General features: G+C 37.4%; 1 protein-coding gene across 2 annotated transcripts in view; it reads left to right on the forward strand.

The window, feature by feature from the left end:
• The window catches only part of USP6NL (USP6 N-terminal like), a 150166-nt gene that overhangs the window by 60881 nt on the left and 67480 nt on the right, over window positions 1-21805 (forward strand). Inside the window, exons 1-3 of one of the 2 annotated variants that reach the window (XM_011974898.1) lie at window positions 11180-11282; window positions 15845-15912; window positions 17918-18000. In XM_011974898.1, coding sequence (XP_011830288.1) covers window positions 11228-11282; window positions 15845-15912; window positions 17918-18000 — 206 coding nt within the window. In that variant the 5' untranslated portion in view covers window positions 11180-11227. Of the gene's footprint in view, window positions 1-11179; window positions 11283-15844; window positions 15913-17917; window positions 18001-21805 lie in introns of those variants that run through there. The other variant, XM_011974899.1, reaches the window with a different exon arrangement.

The raw sequence follows: 21805 nt of genomic DNA on the forward strand, positions 1-21805 counted from the left end.
GGGTTCATGCCATTCTCCTGCCTCAGCCTCCCGAGTAGCTGGGACTACAGGTGCCCGCCATCACGCCCGGCTAATTTTTTGTATTTTTTAGTAGAGACAGGGTTTCACCGTGTTAGCCAGGATGGTCTAGATCTCCTGACCTCATGCTCCACCCGCCTTGGCCTCCCAAAGTGCTGGGATTACAGGCGTGAGCCACTGTGCCTGGCCAATTATATAGATGTTTCTTAATATTGAAGAAATAAGTATTTGGATGTGATTAGATTTGGTTTTAAAATTTTCTTTTTGAGTAAAATTTGCATAATTAAAAAAGCTTACAGTTACCCTTATTTTGGTCATTGAAATATGAATGACCTAGGTAGTAATGATTGAATACCCAGGTAATAATGATACGTTAGTAGTATCAAAATATTAATTAAACCTTTACTAAGTTATTTAGCTTTCTTGACGACCTCAAACTAATTTCTAATCCCTAAATATTTTTCTTGTTTTCCTATATGTACTTCTGCTTCTGGGGTGGATTATCCAGTTGTTGGGGGTGAGTATTGTGAAAAAGGAGGTAAAGGAGACATGTTAGAAGTTTGGGGCCCTGTCTTTGCTACGCCATGTTACTGTTGATGTAGCTGCTGTTGAAATAGCCGTTCCTGTTGCTGGGGGCCTCTGGCTATTTATTGTGACGTTGTAGCTTTCTCTCCTTGTCCACATGGTGAGTTTCTACCATGCTTTTGTTTTATTATTACTATTTTTTGAGACAGCGTCTCATTCTGTTGTCCAGGCTGGAGTGCAGTGGCCTGATGTCGGCTCCTTGCAACCGCAGTCTTCCGGGTTCAAGCAGTTCTCCTGCCTCTGCCTCCTGACTAGCTGGGACTACAGGCACCCGTCACCATGCCTGGCTAACTTTTGTATTTTTAGTAGACACGGAGTTTCGCCATGTTGGCTATGCTGATCTCAAACTCCTGGCCTTAAGTGATCCACCTGCCTTGGCCTCCCAAAGTGCTGGGATTACAGGCATGAGCCACTGTGCCCAGCCTCTACCATGCTTTTAGGACCTGGATCAAATGTCATTTTGTACCTAAAACTTTTTTCTGACTTTGCTTTTTTTCTATCAGCATTTTGTAGCATTTAAAAAGCACATCTATTAAAGAGCATTTATCACATTATTTACAGTTGGTCTTTATGTGTCTGATTCCCTCCAGAATGTGATCTTTTTGAGAAACTGTTTTATCTGTATTTGTATTAATGATAGCTAGGTACAGTGGCAGTAAATGGTGTTCAGTACTTTCTGAATTAATGAATATTAGAACGTTTAATTTATCTCATTTCTCCAAGGAAAAACTGGTTTTTATATTATTCATCTGATTGTCATTCACTTAATGATTGGCTACTCGGTATTCCAAGTGGAACTTTTAGGTATCCATAGAGATGGGGCAGAATTATTTTGATTATATAATTTTCTTTAAAAATTATCCTACAGCTTTCCATCTGAAACCTTATAAGACCACCGAGGAGCAAGTTTTCCTTTCTAGTCACAATACTGTGTTATAGAAAAGGTAAAATGTATTTCGAAAATTAAAAAAAAAATTTTTTTCTAACTTACAGTGTCAATGTCATCTGTCTTTAGTGCATTTCATTCCAGTGTTTCTTCTGTGGCTTTTATTGTTTAATTTTGTTTTGTTTTCCACAGTAGATAGATGATTTATTGTTTGGTTTTGGAGTAACTTTAGGCTTCACATGGCGCAGTTCTGGTGAAATCCATTATTTAAGATCTGTGCACATCTAGGGAGGTTGCTCTGTCTTACAGTGGTAAAACACTTATGGCTTTCTATTGACTTGAAGGCATTTCCTTGCCTCTTGCCCTTTTTTAATGCTAGAGGATCCTTGTTGACAGATTCTCTTGATAAGCTTTTGTTCATTTGCTTGCCATTTTATTTATTCAAAGCCTTCTTGCATTGTTCCAGGTGCCACTTCTCTAACTTAACTGTGTGATCTTTGCAGTTAACCTACCAATGTTCTCATTTGTTTAATGAGCAGTAATGATACCTACCTCATAGTTTTGATGTGGGGAGAATAAATGAGATAATATACATAAAGCATTTAGATTGTACAGAATAAATGCTAGTTACTACTTATGAGTCGGGTTCTTAGTTGCTACTTAATTCATCTGATCTCCTGAAGAGTGACTACCGTATATATATAGCACTATTGATGTTTGTTATATAAAATGAATCTTATTATATGTTACCCTAACACAACATTATTAGCACAATAACAGTAACAGAATGTAAGGAATATATATTAAACACATATGCATACATGAGATATTTACATATAATGCTGTTTAGGATTTGTTAGGTGAAATGTGTGGAATGCAACTGTGTCTTGTGAGAATTCTGTGATTCTGTGCTTGGAGCTTAGGGTACTTTAAAAAAATGATTGAATGAGTGACAGTTTTAGTGTGATATGAGCACTTTTACTTATTAAATCCCATTCAGTGTTACCAAATTGCTGGCTTTTGATGGCCTTGTGGTCAAATTTGAACCCAAGGGCCATTCAGGGACCCAGTATTACTTACATAACTCAAAGGATGATAATAGAGTTCTTCCGGTGTGCTTCTCAGTTGTTCTAGGCAATACCTCGTTCTTGCTTTTGAGTGTCATTTTAGGTGCAGTTTGGCTTTTGCACATCATTTTTTATTTAAAGGGTAGCAATGTTACCATTGGGTTGACCATTACCACTGTCTGTGGCATTAGTTATTAATCATCAGAGTGGGCAGCCTATGAATTATCTTCTTGTATCTGGTCTGCAAGAATTTGCTGTAATTAGAACATTTCTTGTTAATGCGTATTGGGCCAAATTCAACACAAACTTTTATTGTAGTGCATATAACCGCACATACTTGCAATTCTGAATGAGCTGGGAAAAAAGCTGTTAAAACTAAGTGAATAAAGTAGATTCAGTAGAGCCCTTTCCATAATCATGGGAATTAATCGTGAAGGCAGCTGCTTTAGTAACACTAAAGCATAATAAAGTGTTTTAGTAAAGTTCAGTATCATTTGGTGATTATTGTGTCAAATTTTTACATGTTTCTTGATCATTTCTTGTTATTATCCTAAAACACACAACTTAAAACATAATATAGCAGGTCCAGTTGCTTATGAAAACAAAAAATATTTCATATAAATTGTTCTTGGATTCTTCAAAACACCATTCATCTCCATTTTGTACAAATAATTGACAATTTCATGTAATGAGATTGGAAGACTACTAGAATCCAGAAAATATAGCTGTTAAGGATTCACAGGAATCACATAGATTTGTTTCTATGGGAAGAAATGTAAGGACTAGCAGAAGTGAGCAGAAATGTAGTAAGATCATCTATTAATACTTACACTTCAACAAAAGCGCTTGGTGGTTAGAAACATGGCTTTGAAGTTGAAATTGGACAGCCTGGCTTTTAAGTCCTGCTCTGTCACTTACTTCCCATGTGGCCTGAATTACTTAACCTTTCCACACCTCAGTCTCCACGTATGTAAAGTGGGGATAGTCATAAAACTAACATAGACTTTTGTGAGGTTTATTATGCATGTTAAATGCTCAGCACAGTGTCTGGCACATAGTAACCTCTCAATAAAGAGTTTATAAAATATCCACAAGCAAGGAGTTGTTACAAACCAGTCTTGTGTCATCTGTTGAAACAATTATACTGCTGCAAAAGCAGCTAAAATATAATCTTGACTTTGTCAGCAACTGTAGGCGGGTTGAAGTGAGTAAAATGACTCATGTGTTTGTCTTGGTTCTAAATATCTGTTGTTGGCAATTTTGTCATTCAACCTTGTCCCCAAATGTGGGATTGCACTCATATGCAACAGCTAGTAATTATGTTTCTCTTCAGTAGTAATGGTATTTTAAATATTGTTACATCACTTCATATCCTTTTAAGCTGTGACTCATCTTACACATAAATGTAGGAGTTACTAGTCTGATTTGGGGGATTCCAGGGAGTCACTGATACTGTTTCTTTTCCTTGAGAAGTAAGGCACAGGAGACTGCCACATGGAGATCAAATTGTCTCCTCTGTTGGCTGATTGGAGCACATGGCATCAGATCTGGAGTAAAAAGGGCTTATTAGTCTGCTTGACTTAGACCTGCCCACTGGGTGACTGACACAGTCAACAAGCCTGGGTGTCAAAGGGCAGGCACCTTCCTCCATGGAGAGCCCTTTAGAGAGACCAGACTAGGGGGCACCCAGGGACAGAAGGCTGCACCCAGGGACAGGGGTTGAGAGAGAGCAGGAGGTGAGCCTGTCTTGCCCAGGTGCTTCTTTCAGAGCATTGACCCCACATGTCCTTCTGCACCTTGGAGAGGAGAGTTGGAGAGTTCAGGAGCACTGCCCTCGCTGCGTTTCCTCCATGTGACTTGAAGTGTGATGGAAGCACACCCAGCCACATGAGCAGAGCCTTTCCACAATGAAAGGGAGCCTGTGCAACTCTGCTAGTAGAAGGAGAGATGAAGAGCAGAGTGAAGAGAGGGTTGGAGCACAAACACAGCAGACGAGTCTCTTGAGCCTTTCATCTTCCCAGAGCCCTCTATATTATTTAAAATGCTGGTGAAGGACTTTTAGATAACTAGAAGTACAAATTTAGATAGATTGTGACTCCTCATGTCTGAATTTTAGTCTTCATAAAAATTTAAATGCTATCTTGAAATGGAATAAATGGAATAAATATGTAAGAGAAAGCTAAGAATTTTAGCAAAAGTATACTTTTTTGTAGTGAAGGTGTATATGAAAATTAGCTTGTGAGTCTGATTTTCAGCATACATTGATAAATTTTTAATTGGTTGGATAATTCACTTTAGTAATTAATTTTTAGTAATTTTTTTATGCTTTTCAAGAAATATTTAATGAGCATCTACCGTGGGCTAGGCACTGATAGATACCAGAGATACCAGGATGGATGAGAAACTCTCCTCTCTCATGGAGATCATAGTTTAGTAGAAGAGACATGTAATACATATATTCAGCAAAGAATTACAGGTAACAGATGTGGAAATATAGTAGGTCAGAAGCAGCAGTGGCTAGTTCTGCCTTACTGGCAATGGGCAGTGGTAAGGTGGGGCATATACAAGCAGCCTACAATTCTAGTTTTGATTAAATTTGAGAAAAAAAAATCTTCTCTGTTATAATGAAATCTTGTCAGCATTTGTTTCTAGGACTTTAAAAATTGTTTTGTTTCCTATCTTTCTAGAAATTAGGAAGCAAGTAATAGAAGCCTACCCAGGATTTGGTGTGAGAAAAAATTTTAACTTAATTAAAACCATAATTTAAATATTTTATTAGTTATAGAAATATTAAGTATCTACCTGATGCAAGGTGCTCTATGTATAAAATACTGGCAATTTGTCCTGTTCCCAATGATCTTGAAAATATGTACTTACGAAACAAAACAACCTACCAATTATATAGACACTGTTGATCCTTTTATTTGCAGAATCAGGGCCAAGCCGTGGAGAATCATGGGGACTCCTTGAAGGGAGGCTGAGTGGCAACTGGGAAGGGAAGTCATTTGGGTAATAGCATTACAAGTGGGCACACCCAGAGGCCGACAGGTGCAGTGTGTGTGCCTGGTCCTCCGTCCCGGCAATGCTCACCATAGGGAAAGGGGAGGCCAAGCTAGCAGAGCTTTGCTGCATCCTCCGCAGCCCCATTCACCCTACTTGCTTGGCAATTGGGCATTTATGGAATTTGTTTGAAGAAGGTGTTCTGGAAATTTAATGAAAAAAATAAAAAGTATTACTTTGAAGCATGATACAGTGGAAATAATAGTAATAATGCTATTGGCGATATAAGAAATATTTAGAATGGGAAGGTATAAATCGTATTTGTGCTGATAATGAAAAGTTAAAATTGAAGAACATTTAGGTTTATTTCTTTTGAACACTTTTATTGTATCAGATAATGCATACTTAAACTAGAGGAGTAGGCCGGGCTTTGTGATTCTTGCCTATAATCCTAGCACTTTGGGAGGCCAAGGCGGGTGGATTGCCCCAGCCCAGGAGTTCGAGACCAGCCAGGGCAACATGGCAAAATCCTGTCTCAACAAAAAGTACAAATATTAGCTAGACATGGTGGCATGCACCTGTAGTCCCACCTACTTAGGACTCAGGAGGCTGTGGTGGGAGGATCACCGGAGCCCTGGGAGATTGACGCTGCAGTGAACTGTGATCGTGCTACTGCACTCCAGTCGGGGCGGCAGAGTGAGACAGTCTCAAAACAAAACCCCCCAAAAATAAAACCTGGAGGAATATGAAGATATATATGGAACTTGTGTGGCTCTTTTGAAGAGAAAATCTGGGCATTTTTGAGGACTTTGTGGGTTGATGGCACTGTGTCTTTCCTGTATATTGCTTTCACTGGCTGTCCCTTTTCTTGTTCCTTGATGGTGATTATTTATACTGTTCTATAATTGTGGCTATGTTCTGTCTCTTTTCTTGTTGTTCCCAAGTAAACATAAGAAAGAGGAAAGGAAGCCAAATGATTTTTCTAAGATTATATGCTAATAGGGGGAGCAAGAGGGAGATAAATGGGTTTTTGAGGTTGTGCAGTCTTTGAAAAGACATTTGTTTAATGTGGAATTAATATAGTTATGAGAGATGCAAGTGGGATTGGATTGGACCACAGGGAAGTATAGGATTGGACTGTCAACCTTAAATAACGGAAATATGATTAAGTAGAGTTAATTTGAGTCCAGAGCTTGAGGATGGCCACCCGGGTGCATAGATTCAAGTTGCCCTGAATATACACTCCAATTAGCAACAGTTACAAGCGGGTTTTTAAGGAAAAAAGAAGGGACCATTTCTAAGATTTTACCAAGAATTTGCATCAAAATAACATAAGCTATTGATTGTCTAAACCTTGTTCTTTGTATCACAAATTTCAAGAACATGAAGATAATGGAAGGCAGCTAGCCAGGCACAAAATGCCCTTAAATGGTTTTCCCCAGGCATGGCAGGATCCATAACTGAAGTCCCATATGCACATCTCTCTGGGCCTGATAGATTTCGTGGACCTCACAGAGCTCAGACTGCTTCGAGCTATTTTTGTTAGGATTCCAGATGATTTCCCAATAAAGGGAAATAAAGGGGTCAGGAGGAGGTACTGGAGCACTTCTTCCCATGGGACCACCAGTGATAGGGTGGCTTAGGCTATCTGAGGGTGCTATTTTAGAACAAGCTGTTTTAGGAGGAGAGCTGGCATTTCAGAACAAGCTGTTTTAGGGGGAGAGCTGGTATATGTAGACTTTAGGTTCCCATATTTCATCTTGACCAGAGTGACCAGTCAGAGTAAGTGGTATTTCAGACTCTTGTTGCAGATGTACCTTCCTTTATTTTTTGTGTTTTTAGTTGTGCTTTGATGTTAATTTGCTTCAGTGCTCATTCCTCCTCTGAGCATTCCTTCCAGCCTTGGATTTAGAGCATGGCAAAATTATAATGACATTTTAATCAATGGTGTTTATTAAGATTTCCAAATGTAAAATAATCTTTATTCTTAATATATCTTAGTCTATGGTACAGTGAAGAAGTGATCACAAATATGTTTATTAAGATTTCAACATTTAAAAATAATCTTTTTTCTTGATGTATCTTAGTCCATGGTTCAGTGAGAAAGTGATCACAACTAAAACCATAACTAAGAGGCACCAGTGAATTTGATTGAAAGACACAAATAACTTATTCAGATTATTTTAAGGAAAAAAGAACATTTGCTGTCTGAATCCATTGTACTAGAAATGAAAGCCATCAGGAACGAAGCATGAAGCAGCTTCGGGGTGGGCTATTCAGTCTCTTTTGGGCTAAAAGGTCTCTGGTGGTGACTGCTTTGTTCTACATCTCAGGTGCTGTTTCCTTCTCTGTACCAGCTGCTTTTCTCTGCTTACTGGTAGTTTTTGCTTCCTCATTTTTTCAGCTTTACCTTTGGTCATCATTGCCTATTAAGCCCTTTATTGCATGGTGCTTCGTCTTTAACTTCCATTGCAGATTGATCCATTCTCTAAGTTTCTCTTAGTTCATTTCCACAGAGAAGGGCTCGTTGAATAAATTATACTAATACTTTAGGATGCTGTAAAGCTGTGGAAAAGGTTGGGGTAGATCTACTGGGGTACTGGAGAAACTGCATTCAGTGACATCACTTTGGCAGCTTGGAAACTGGCCACCATAGCATGAGTATTTGCCGCTTGGAAATCTGTAGATGCCACGAACGGGGCCCATTGCCTCTGCCTCTTCCTGCAGAAATGGTTGTTAACCTCTAGGGGCACTGCCGGGTAGATGTATAGGTGTTAACAGTACAAGATGTACTGTTAAGTGAAAAAGAGGTATATATTTTAGAGTGATCCTAGTTTTTGAATAAAATGGAAGGTTTAATATTTGTGGGTGTTCATGAATACATGCAAATTCTTGAATAGTGTGGAGAATATTTTTGGCAGCTAACAGTGATGGCTTCTAGAAAGTGGGGGCTTAGGTTTGGAGTGGGGAGTGTGTGTGCAGATCAGGGTTCAGTTTTAGACATTGTCTATATTTTATTGTGAACATTAATAGCCAATACAATTCTTACATAATCATAATAATGTCAATATCATTTACTTCAATTTCAAGTATTATGATGAGGTATGTAGGGAAGGAAACATAATCCTAATGTTGAAGATGTCAAGGTCAAATGAATTCACTTTTCTCATATACCATCAAGGTCACAGCCGTGTCCCTTTGTATATTTTATGTCATGTCACATTGACTTTTCTCACTCCGTTAATTGCTTGTCTTCAGATTTCCAATAGCCCCTTTACACTCTGTTTGATGTCTTTATATGTAAGCTTTTACTGTATCACTACTATACCCATGATCTATGTGTTGCCTGGAATCCACTTTCTTCTAAGACACCTTATGTTTCCTGTTCTAATGTAGACAGGTTGCTCTCTATGCAGCTACACAGTTGGCATTTGGAAATGTCTAATTTTGGCCTGCGGCAATGTTACAGATCCTGTTTTTGCCTCTCTGTCTTATTTTGTTTAAAAGAATTATTCTGACTCTTGCTGAAAAGAGAAAGTGGACTTTATTCAGGACCATTGCAGTCGGTATCAGGACTATTAAAATAGTGGAGAGATCAGGCTCAACTCTGCACGCACCAAAGACAAGTGGAGATGGATAGCCAATGGGCAGAGCAAGAAGGTAAGTGATGGAAAATCACTAAGAGGAGAGACGTCAAGTGTAGGGGGATTCTGGCTAAACCGACGTAACGGGATTCTTGCTGAAGACCGGCCAGAGTGACCAGATATCAAGGGTGAGAATATCAAGACCAGCCAGAGTGACCAGATATCAAGAATCCCCCCACCCTTCGTATCTGTTCAGATATCTAGGCTAATCAGATATGAAGGGTGGGGGGATTCTTGCTAAACTGACTTAGCAGGATTCTTGCTACAACTGGGCTAGGCAGGCTGAAGACAGGACAAGGCTGAGGTAGAGGCTTAGTCAAGAAGAGGGCTCAAAGGAGCCTGCCCAAAGTTTGGTCAAGGAGCGTCTTTATTAGTTCTTCCTGTTGCTGTTTTGTTTTTCTATAGAAACTCTCAAATTCTTTTTCAAAGAGACATTTCATGGGCAATAAACTTTGAATCCTTGTGTTTTCCTGCTGCTGTAACAGCTTACCACAAACTTGGTGGTTTAAACAACACAGATGTATCGTTTAATGGGTTCTGGAGGTCAGAAGTCTGAAATCAAGTTTCTCTGGGCCAAAGTCAGCAGGGCTGGTTCCTTCTGGAGCCGCTAGGGGAAAATCCATTTCCTTGCCTTTTCTTGCTTCTGAAGGCTGCCTGCTTTCCTTAGCTGGTGACGTCTTGCTTCCACCATCACTCGGCCTGCTCCCTCCTTTAACCTTCTTGCTTCCTGTTCAGAAGGATTCTTGTGACCACACTGGGCCCACTTGCATGATCCAGGGCAATCTCCTGAACTCAAGATCCTTAGCTGAATTACATCTGTAATCACTTTTGCAATCTGAGGCAACATTTACAGGATTCCAGGGGTTAGGATGTGGACATCCCTGGCGGGGCAGAAGGTCAGTCTTCAGCTACCATACCTTGTAATATCTAAAAATCTTTTTATTTTTCCTCATGGTTGGCATAGAATTCCTAGTACATAATTTTTTGCTCATAACTTTGGAAATAGTGTTTCATTATCTTCTAACTGATTAGAAGTTTGACACCAGTCTAATTCTTATTCCTTGGTATATGGCTTGAGAAATTTTCCCCCTCTAAACTTCTGAGATCTTTTGCTTTAGTTGAATGTTACACCTGGCTTAAGCCGAGCATAAACTTAATTTATTAGTGTCCAGTTAAGTGTAATTAATGTTCACAGGCATGCCTCTAACGGGGATGTTACTTTTGCAAAATGGTTTCCAAATTGTAGGTTCCTACCCATTTAAGAGAAAGGGAGAAACAATGAAAGGAAGAAGGAAGGAATAAATAAAACAGAATGGAAAAATTCATAGTGCTGTCTTCCAGTACTTGTAGTATGTATTGTTTCATGAGACATTTGTTTTACTTGTATGTGTGTGTGGTTTGTTAAAAATGTCCAAAACCACTACTTTAGCATGTATTTTGCTTCCTGTCTGAAGTAGGGGCTGAAAGAGAGGCTACAATTTTCATATTAAGAATTATTATTAAAAATTACATTAAGATATAAAATGTATTTGAGGAGAGGAGCATTTCTGGTTAGCTTTAGTTTAATGTTTTAAATAAAATTTTTTTTGTTGCTCTATGACAGGTTTTATTTTTAATAAGAAATAAGAAAGTGGCTAATATTGAGACACAAGATGAAGGCACATTATGAAGCTGCTTGTTTCAAGCCACTGTTTGTTATCAGATGGAATGCTGGTGTAGGCTGGTGTGCCTCATAGTTGGGATGTAGCCTGAAAGGCGTGTTTTCACCCTCAACAATGATCAGCTTTGTTTGAAAATATATAGTCTGTGTAACCGCAGCAGGTTTTTTTTCTCCCTTAGAAGAAGACAGAATGCATCTCAAACTTTTCCTTCTTGTTCTTGTTTCACAGATAGTTTAAAGTAGAGCTGCCTCTGCGTTTCTTTGTTTTAGTTAGTTGCAGAATGTGTGAGGTACCACCTAGCAGCACTCTTGGTGTGTTCGAGAACTATAAAATAATAATGAAATCTTGGAATAGATAAGTTACTCTATGAGGACTGAAGCTGTTGTTAACTCCCAGGGCCAGACTGATTATCTCACAAAGGGTAAAGTACTTTAAAAATTGATGTTGTTTATATTTTTAACATTCATCTGTCAGAATGTACTCTAGGAAAAATGGTCTGCTGTAAATTTTGTTTTATTGGAAATGAACTTTAGTAACTTTGTATGAATTTTTTCATTGCAACTTGGTGTTAATTTAGTGACATTAAGATACAATGCCTGCTTTTAAAGCATATAATTCAGGAGGATACTGGATTCTTAAAAGTTGTTGGCAGATTAAATGGAAAAAGAGGTCATCTTAGAATTGTATAGTTGTGAATTTTTTAAATGCTTCTTAAAAAATGTGGTTATTTTCTCCCATAAATTGTGCTGAGATATTTTCCTGTATACTTGAGTATTTCCTGCACATTTGAGTATCCAAGTATCTTCTGATCCTTATTGCCTAACATATGCCTCTTTTACTTTGAAACTTTGTTACATTAGATATAAAAATCATAAAAATAATTTGATTTAATTTGGCTTGGATAATGTAGTTTTTTTTTTTTTAAACAAACATCCTGGTGAAATGAGAGGACTGATGTTTAAAGCCATTAATCTAAGCCGGGTGCGGTGGCTCACTCCAGTAATCTCAGCACTTTGGGAGGCTGAGGTGGGTGGATCACCCGAGGTCAAGAGCTTGAGACCAGCCTGGCCAACATGGTGAAACCCCATCTCTACTAAAAATACAAAAATTAGCTAGGTGGGTGGCTGACGCCTGTAGTTCCAGCTACTTGAGAGGCTGAGGCAGGAGAATCGCTTGAACCCGGGAGGTGGAGGTTGCATTGAGCTGAGATCATACAATTGTATTCCAGCCTGGGCAACAGAGTGAGACCCCGTCTCAAAAAGAAAAAAATAAAGTAGTTGATCTACGTATTTCTGCACATGGTTTTATTTTTAGTAATAGGAACTTTTTCTTCAGCTACAATTATTTTAACACTCGTTACTCTTTAATTACTGTAATATTTTGGCAACAAGTGGTATTGTATTTCAAACCACATTTTTCCAAGTAAACTTTTATTTATGGATTTATCATGCAAGGAGAGCGTAAACATGGGGTGTGAATTGTTGGGATAATGTCCTGATTAAATTTTTATTTGATAATGTGACGTAAGTACCAACCAACACAGCTGCCGTTGTTTATAGGTGCCCGGAACTTTGTTCACATTTGCACACAGACACAAGACAGTTGTTGATAATCGTTTGCAGTCACTGTTTTGGGGCACACTGTTGGCTCTTTCAACAGAATTTCTAAATAAGTAATCAAAATGAAACCAAAGGAAGTATTCTAGTGTAATTCTTAATAAACTTCAGACCAGATAGTATGAGCCATAATTATAGCAAACCCTACCTAAGAATACTGCTTATTACTCTGTGCTTTGCAATGCAGATTTTAAAATAATGTCTCTAAACTGAATATTGGCTAAGATTAACATTTTCATTTAGTTTCCTCAAAGAAACAGATTTGGCTATATTTTCTAAACCGCGTTTGGCTTTAAATTCACTCTCCTTTTAGAATACATACATTAATATTATAAAATTTTCTCCCCGTGGGGAAACTCAGGGATAAGAAATTTCTAAGGGAGTTTAAAGATTGAGAATTTATTTATTTGATTTAGAGTTAACTGTTCTGATCACTTTAAAGCACATCATACTTCTCCCAAAAAATCAGGATACAATTTCATCCAATTCCAATAAGAAGTCCAGTATTTCTGGAAGTCTCTATAGACTGACAGTGATCTATGTAAAGCCTTATATTTTATAGTTTGCCACAATGACATTTTCTTGGGATACGTTGCGTCTTTACTTCCCAACCCCAGCCCTTGCCTTTACACTTTTAAACTTTTCATTGTTATGTTGGAAATATACTTGTGACGCCTAGGACTGGTAGCAGGAATAAGAGACTGGTATAAAAGACATTTCAGTAAAGCATTCATCTATTGAATTTGGCCTAATTACCAAAGAAATTAATGCTTTGCAGTTCTGATAATAGAAACGGAGTTTCATAAGTAGTCAGATTCTCTTAATTTGAATTTAATTTTTTTTTTTTTTTTTGAGACAGGGTCTCATTCTGTCACCCAGGCTGGAGTGCAGTGGCACAATCCCAGCTCACTGCAACCTCTGCCTCCTGGGTTCAGGCGATTCTCCTGCTTCAGCCTCCCAACTAGCTGGGACCACAGGCAGGCACCACTTTGCCCAGCTAATTTTTGTATTTTTAGTAGAGACGAGGTTTCGCCATGTAGGCCAGGCTGGTCTCAAACTCCGGGCCTCAAGTGTTCTCCCTGCCATGGGATTACAGGTGTGAGCCACCACACCCAGCTTGATTTTAATTTCTGTTAATTTGCTTTCCCTATGCTTTGGTAGATGTGTGAGTATCATGTTTTAAAACTGGGCAACAGAAGAGGGAAAAAGGAATTGACAAAGGCTTGTAAGTCTAAAATAGGATAGTGAATGTGTATGTAATTGAGTTGATTATCTCAGACTTCTGTTTGCATTAATTCACGATGAAAATCTGAATAACTCATCTGTATTTTTATTTTACTGAATCACTCTGTTTAGTTATTCACATATCCCCCAAAGGAAAGCATATTCACATTTTGTAGTTTAACTGGGAAAAGCAGTGACATAAACATTTTTTTTTTCAAATAAGCTTTTACGAATTTACAACTTCCCACTCTGCTATTTTTGCTATTATAAACAACCCTGTGCTTGTTTGATGATCTCATTGGCATAAATCTATAGAGGCGGTAGTGCTGGCTAAGGATATGTCTGTTTTCAGATTTTTTTATACTTATCAAATTACTTTCCAGAAAGATTTTATATATTTATATGTTTATCTTCATTGTAAGGAACTGCAGTGTCCTCACATTGTTGTCAACATTGAGTATTATCAGTGCATTTTTTGGTTAGTCTGAATAGGTGCAAAGTGATATTTTGAAACTTGTATTTCTTTAGTTATTAATGAGGTTGATTTTTTTTCTATGTCTTGATTTCATTTTAGATTTTATTTTTATCAGATCTATATTTGGCTTAAAGATTCAGCAATCTGTAAGACTTATTTTGAAAATAGCAGACTCCTGTATTTTTCACTGCCTGCTCCATAGAAGTAAGCACTCTCCACTGCCCTGGCTGATTCTTTTCCTGTGTGCCTCCATTGCACTAGGTAACATGCCAGTATTGCTGCTTTGTGCATCTTCTGTTTTTGGCATTTCTGTTGGTTTCCTGCTTTGGAGAATGAGGATTTGGTTTTCCACCCTGCGCCTGGCTCTGCTAAACACATGCATGTCCCTTCAACTTTCAGGGATTTGACTTCCTTTACTCACCTCCCTTGGTTTTAACCCCACCTCTCCTTAGGAACCACCATTTGCTTTGAGGAGGGGATTTCAAGAATCCCTATAGTTGCCATTTTAATGGGGTTTTAGGAGAAATGGAGGTAAAAGCATGCGTTCCATCTGCCATCTGTAACTGGAAGTCCTTTTTCATGTCTTTAGTAATTATATTTATAAAGTAGTAATTAAAATTGTGGGCTGTGGAGTCAAGACTGTCTGGATTTGAAAACTGTCTTTGCTGTTTACTAGCTTTATGCCTGCAGACAGGTTGCTTAAAATCTCTAAGCCTCTTTTTTATCACTGGTGTAGGATTCATAATGATGCCTACCTTAGAGTGTCATGTGATAAGGCAGGGTAAAGTGCTTAGCACAGTATTTGCCGCCTGGCAGCATCTTACTGTCTACCAGGCACTTAATAAGAATGCAATATAGTTGCTACAGTTGTTACTGCTGTTGCTACTTTTGGGAATTTCTTGCTCATAACCTTTGCCTAATTTTCTCTTAGAATGCTTTGTTTTTTTTCGTAAGAGATGCCTTTTATATAGTCTGTTATTGATCTTTTTAAAAAGCTTATGGTATATATTCATACTATTTCATGTTATGATCTAGACTTTTGTTGTCAGATTTATGTTTTTGAAAGTCTCCTAGTGTTAATAAGGATGAAGGGTGTGTGTGTGTGTCTGTGTGTGTGTACACACACATATGTATGATAAAACCAGAGTCCTAGAGACCGGTTAGGAGATTGTTATAGCAGTTGAGGCTGTTGATAAAGAGAACTAAAAGGCCAAACAAAGACATATTTGTATCATGTAAAATAAATATTGTATCTTGTGCTAGTTTATTTTGTGGAGATCCAAGTTTCTTTACTTTTTAAAAGCCTTTTTGAATGTTCGTCTCTTCTACCCAAGTGGGCTTCATCTGAAAACTTAGAACTTTCAGTTTCAGTTTCTACTTAACATCAATTTCTATGAAATTATAGATCCTGTATTGATTCATGAAGGATAAGATTTATCGTGTCCTAAGTTTATGCCTTAATAAACTTGCTTTTTTATTGAATATTACATGTATTGCTATTACAAAGTTGTAGTTACAAATACTTAACTCATCCTTTTATTTGATTTTGTTGATTTGTCATTTTAGGCAGCATTCATTTTTTATTTTTATTATGTCTTAGTTTCATAATTAATTAGCTTTATGATTCTTTCAATAATAGTTCATCTAAATTTGATATCTTCTTCGCAGATTCAGACCAGGATGTAGCACTCAAACTTGCCCAGGAGCGAGCTGAAATAGTTGCTAAATATGACAGAGTAAGTATCCATATTTACACTTTGAGTGAGTTTTATTAGAAAAACCATATAAATAGAAATGGATTTGCTTTTTGGAGAGCTTAAATTACAGAAGCAGTTTGTTTACTTCATGGGGACATAGAAGTCATCTTTCTTCTCTGACTTCATCTCCTTTCTTCCACCTTTTCTCCACTTCAGTCTGTTGCTGTTCCTCCAGCACACCAGGCTTGCTCCTCCTGCCTCAGGGCCTTTGCACTGGCTGTTGCCTCTGCCTCTGACACTTGTGTCCCAGATATCCTCATGCCTCATTGCCTCGCATCTTTCAGATCTTCACCCACGTGCTACTGTCTTACTGAGATCTCTGACCTCCCACCTCCCGTTTAATGCCCCTGAACCCCAACACTTTGTACACCTGCTGAGACTCTACATTCTAGGCAGGAATTTCTTTTGTTTGATTTACTTTTGTATCCTAAATGCCTAGGACATTACCTGATTTACACTAGGCACTCAATAAATACTTGACTAAGTTAAGTATATGGAATTACATATCCATTGCATTCATAATTTACATCTATTATAAATTTATCATGGATCTTAGATTTTGAATTTATACAAGTATGTATAATTTCATTTAGCATTTTATCCTTATGTTGGTATGGAATCTGTTTTTTGATATTATAGAAAATCACAGTTATTGACAATTGACATACCTCCTTATACCTTACCTCCTGAGGTTTATAATGAGTCCTAGCAGTGATTTATAAATGTCATGTTTTGTATTTGTATCACTTGCTTGTAATTATATATCTGTTCCTTTTGATTATTTGTGAGGATAACAGGAGATTAAATCATAGCAAGCCACCTGCACTGTGCCCTGCTTCCATGAGGCATACAGGTGGTGCTCAGCAGTTATGTTCCCAGAGTTCATTTTTGGAACATGAAACAGTTTCCTTCATTGTGATGAGGTTTTATTGTAGTCCATGAAAAACTTAGTTAACTTATTTAACTGCTTCACTCATTTAGAACCAGTGTCACTCTCACTCAAATGCTTGTGTGCATTTTTTTCCCCGCACAGTTAACCCAGGCAGCATCGTGCTGGGCCTTGGAGATTCATAGAAGTGAGTGGCAGCACTCCTTGCCTTGCCTACAGGATGCTCACAGTGTACTGAGAGGAGAACACACAAGCAGACAGATGGAGGTGTCCACAAGACAGTTGGAAGTTTGAGTCTGAAATTTGAGGGAGTGGTATAGATAGTTATATTTGGGGTTTCTTCACTGATCAGTGTTAGTTAATAGTCTAAGAGTAAATGATACCTAGATTAAGAAGAGCAGCGGAGTGTGGACCGAACTCTGAGCACACCATCAATGACGAGTTACCCATGAAAAAGCCATTAGAAGAGTTGGCGGGGCACGAGGAGACTGTGAGAGTACGACGTCACAGGAGTTGGGGAGAGGGAGTGAGTGACCCTGACAAGGACGCTTCAGAGATCCATTAGATGAGGCTTGAAGAGCGTCCAGCAGATCTGACAACTGGAAGGTCATTTTTGACCTTGGCAAGAGTAGTTTCAGGCTGGCATAGCTGTGAAGTAAAGAAATAGACGAGGAGCTTCTCTGCCTGCTTCTCTGAGGAGTTTGCATAAAAAGGCCCCCCCAAAAAATTCTCTTTTTCTGAGACATGTTTGGTCTAGAACCGTAAGGTTCGGCAGTTTCTTGAGTAGCTTCTCATCCCCATCGCTCTTCTTTCCTCATCAGCTTCCCCAAGGAACCCTGGCCTGATCCTGGCTCAGCTCCGCGTCAGCTGCTGCTGACACACAGCACCTTCCAGAGTCATAACTAGGAAATAGTGTTTATCTTGTCAAAAATAGTTGGGTTTAAAGGGGGGAAAAAAGTTAAGGCTCGTAATGCCTCACTTCCAGCTCTTATTTTTAATAATACGTTAAAAATAGCTCTTATTTCTTCATCCTTATTTAAAAAAATTATACAGTTTTGTAAACTGATTAACACTTATTTTTGTGCCTTATTTTAGGGACGAGAAGGTGCAGAGATTGAACCTTGGGAAGATGCTGATTACCTTGTTTACAAAGTCACAGATAGATTTGGCTTTTTACAGTAAGTCGCATAGATTGAAAGCTTGCTTTTTTGATTATAATGTTTCTGTGGTCACCTATTATACTGATTTTCTTTATTTTTAATATAATTGCTGTGAATAAGGAATAGTCTTACAATATGCTTTTTGGTACTAAATTCCTGGGTTTTTTTAACAACTCTGTGATTAAAATTTAACTATGTTTAAGAATATAATTTTTAATATTTTTTGCAATTTAGTAAGAACATTAAGTGCAGTAGATGATATTAATAATTCAACAGAGTTAAATGCAAATGGAAAATTTGTATTTAAAAATAATTATAAAACATTTCATTCTGTACCAGTGCATTTTAAAAATAAATAGCAATTCGAACTTTAGTGTTATGCAGCCTAAAAATTAGCCTTGTAAAGAAATGCCATTCATCTTCCTTATAGTTATAAATGTATTCATAATATTGCTTCTCAAAATTAATTCCATTCATCCTGAATATGTTGTATAAAGAATTGAGAGAGGCCTAGATCACATAAAGGAAAGCAGTTAAAATAATTTGGATCCTTAAAAACATCCTGCACATGATATGAATCTGTCTGTTCTGGTTCTGGTATTGTTTAATCAGATTCCTACAGGCTAGAGACTTCTAGTCATCTTTATACTTTGGTTCCATACAGTTTAAGGATTAACTAAATTTTCATTCAACTGTGCTCTTTTCCAATTTCATTTATTATCAATAGGAAAAAAAAAGCCAGGGCTGCTTATTTTATACTGCATGATTAAATTTTGAAGGAAAAACATTCATTTTTTGTATAGTTCACAGTAATGTACAGTCCTCTGATCTTATTTTCTCCTTTTTTTTTTCTTTGAGTCTAGAATTTATTTTGTTGTATTATGTTTTTCTGACAGTAAAACCAACCAGCCAACAAACAGAAACAGTTCCCGGAGCTGGAGAATGTGTGCTCTTCTTGTGGCTTTGCTGTTTTCTGGTCATGTAGACATTTTGTGCTTCATTTTTAAAGCAGGAATTAGTTTACATACCTTTTTTTATGTACCTTCAGGTGTATTTGAGGCTTTGAAAAAGTAAAATATAAGAATACTTTTTAAAGTTCTGGACAAATATTAAGTGTTATTATACCTAATGACATTAGCTATCTGAAATGTTCTTCTGAGTAGTTATAATCAGAAAACTTTGTTTTGTTTTTGTAGAGACAGGTCTTGCCCTGTTTCTCAAACTCCTGGCCTCAAGCAGTCCTCCCACCTCTATAATCAGAAGGCTTTGAACTTCACTAGACTAACAGCAATATTTAACTATGATGGAAATACTGTTCTTAAATTAAACCTCCACCCCTACTTCTTTAAAAAATCAAACTTGGCTACAAATGTGACAAGAAATGATTGCATATTTGTGTGTAGTGTGCAGATCTGGGGTATGAAGACAATTTAAGCATTAAGACTGGTAACACCAGTGGGTCCCAGACTTGCCTGCACATTAGAATCAGCTGAGAAATTGTTTAAATAGATTTCCAGGGTTTCCTAGATTTTGATTCTAAAGATAGGAGACACCTCAGCTGATTTTGACCTTCCCAAGTGATTTTGGTGGGAATGAACAACTGTACTAGATTTTTTATTTTTATTTTTTAAATCATAAGATGGTCTAGTATGGTTTAAAATACATATGGAAACCTGTGCATTCCAAAAAGGATCTATTAATTACCTAAATTTTCTTTTCTTAATTGCTTAAAACAACATGAGCTGGGCCCTAGAAACAAGAGGTAGTTTTTTTTTTTTTTTTTTTTTTTTAAGTGGCAAATGCTGTATTTGACTTTTTAGCATTCTGGATTCCAATGTAAAATTCTAAGTGCACAAGTACCTTGTTAACGTTTAAATACACCCATGTGATCACACATACACAGTCCATTAATTTGGGGGAATTGAAAACATACCATCAAGTTAAAATGAGTTTTAAGAAAAAACTGCATTCACAAATCTGAAAGGCATACAAAAATGAAATTGTAAAATAATGAATATAGGTGCCAGCTAAATTTCATGAAATGTGCCTGCAAATGTGGATCCAGTGATTTGTCCACACTTGTGATTGAAAGCATCTGGTCTCTCTGACTCTTGTCTATTGAGAAGCATTTCTGGGTATAAACCCGTATTTGAACTATTACAACTGTGAAATAAGTGGTTCTGACCCAGGAGCCTAGTCTGTATTTGGCAATCTGAATATTGCAGTCAGTTCTTTTGTATTTGTTTTTTCACTGTCTGTGCTAAGGTCCATTTGGGTCTAGTGGGGAAAAAGTGCTAATATTTATTGTACACTTACCGTGTGCTGAGCACTGTTCTGTGCTCTTTACATGGAATAATTCAGTTATTCCCCTGAAAAGCTCTTTGGAGTAGGTACTGTTTTTGTCTTCCTCTTTTTAGGTGATGAAACTGAAGCACAGAGTTCAAGTAACTTGCCCACGTTGTATTGACAGTGAGCGTCAGCTCTAGGGTGTGGACTTTGGCAGTCTTCCTGCAGAGCCTGCATTCTGAACTGCTATAGTATGCTGCCTGTTGCTGCTTTCTTGTATTTTAAATAAGAGAAATACAGAACAAGTGCTTTGAAATGCCTGGAAAGAAAGTTAAAGGAGAAAAACGAGGACCCAAAGAGAAGGATACTGTTTGAAATGAACACTGCTATTGAGATATGTACTAAGATAGCTAAGCTCACTGCTTTTTTAAAAATAAAGTAGATTGGTACTCGTTCTCATACTATCACACTAATTTTATTTACTCCATGATGCGGTCCTCAAACAGGCAACACAAATGAACATAATGAAGCATAGAAATGGGTATTAGGGTAATATCAAACCTTAATACATTTCACCAAAATCAGTGATTTTTAGTACAATGAGTAGTTTAAGTAAAACATTTTCTCCAGACATTGTTACTAGTGGTTTTTATTGCTTGTCACCACAGACTGGAGTTTTATGCGCTATTGAATAAAATCACTTGGTGTAAGCATTTAGATCTTATTCCCTGTCACACCTTGATCAAAAGAGCATTTTTTTTCTACTGTCTTAGTTCTTTGGACCTTTTGATTCATTCTGCAATGAAATTGGGTTTTAAGTGTCAATGTTAATACAATAAAATGGCAAAAATAACTTTGTAACCTTTGTTGCCTGAGTTTATATCTAATTACAGTTTTAGAAGCTTAAATTACGTGTTATTATATATGGAGTGACAGTAATTAACAAATATAGAATAACTTGGTTTTGGAATAGATTACACAATAAATATAAAAGCTGTTGCCAAACCAACTGAGCTCTGCTAGATGAGCAACCTGTTTGTTTAGTACTCAGCAGTGAGGTGTTCTCCCCAGTGTGTGCCATGATGGAGGTAAAGCTGGAGAACGGAGAAACAGAGCTTGTTTAAGGAAGAAGTTGGAGAACTTTAACATTTTAATCAAAAATAGTCACTGCTAGTCTACTTAACAAAGAATGTTTGGTATTTGGATAATGAAAGATAATGTATTTAGATCACAAATTATTAATAGAAGAATTAGAAGGAAGTCATACCAGAAATAAAGAAGATAAAATTAATACCAAACTTCAGATTTTCAGCTACTTACCAAAATGTGTATATTTATAAAGTATAAATGTAGTTTACTATGACTGTATAAAATGACTGTATATGATATGCAGAATAAAGGTGTCTTTGTTTTTAAAGAATATCATTGGCCAGGCACGCTGGCTCACGCCTGTAATCCCAGCACTTTGGGAGGCTAAGGCAGGCAGATCACGAGATCAGGAGTTCGAGACCAGCCTGGCCAACATGGTGAAAATTTT

Source organism: Mandrillus leucophaeus, unplaced genomic scaffold (genome assembly GCF_000951045.1).
Source record: "Mandrillus leucophaeus isolate KB7577 unplaced genomic scaffold, Mleu.le_1.0 Scaffold15, whole genome shotgun sequence".
Classification (NCBI taxonomy): Eukaryota; Metazoa; Chordata; class Mammalia; order Primates; family Cercopithecidae; genus Mandrillus; species Mandrillus leucophaeus.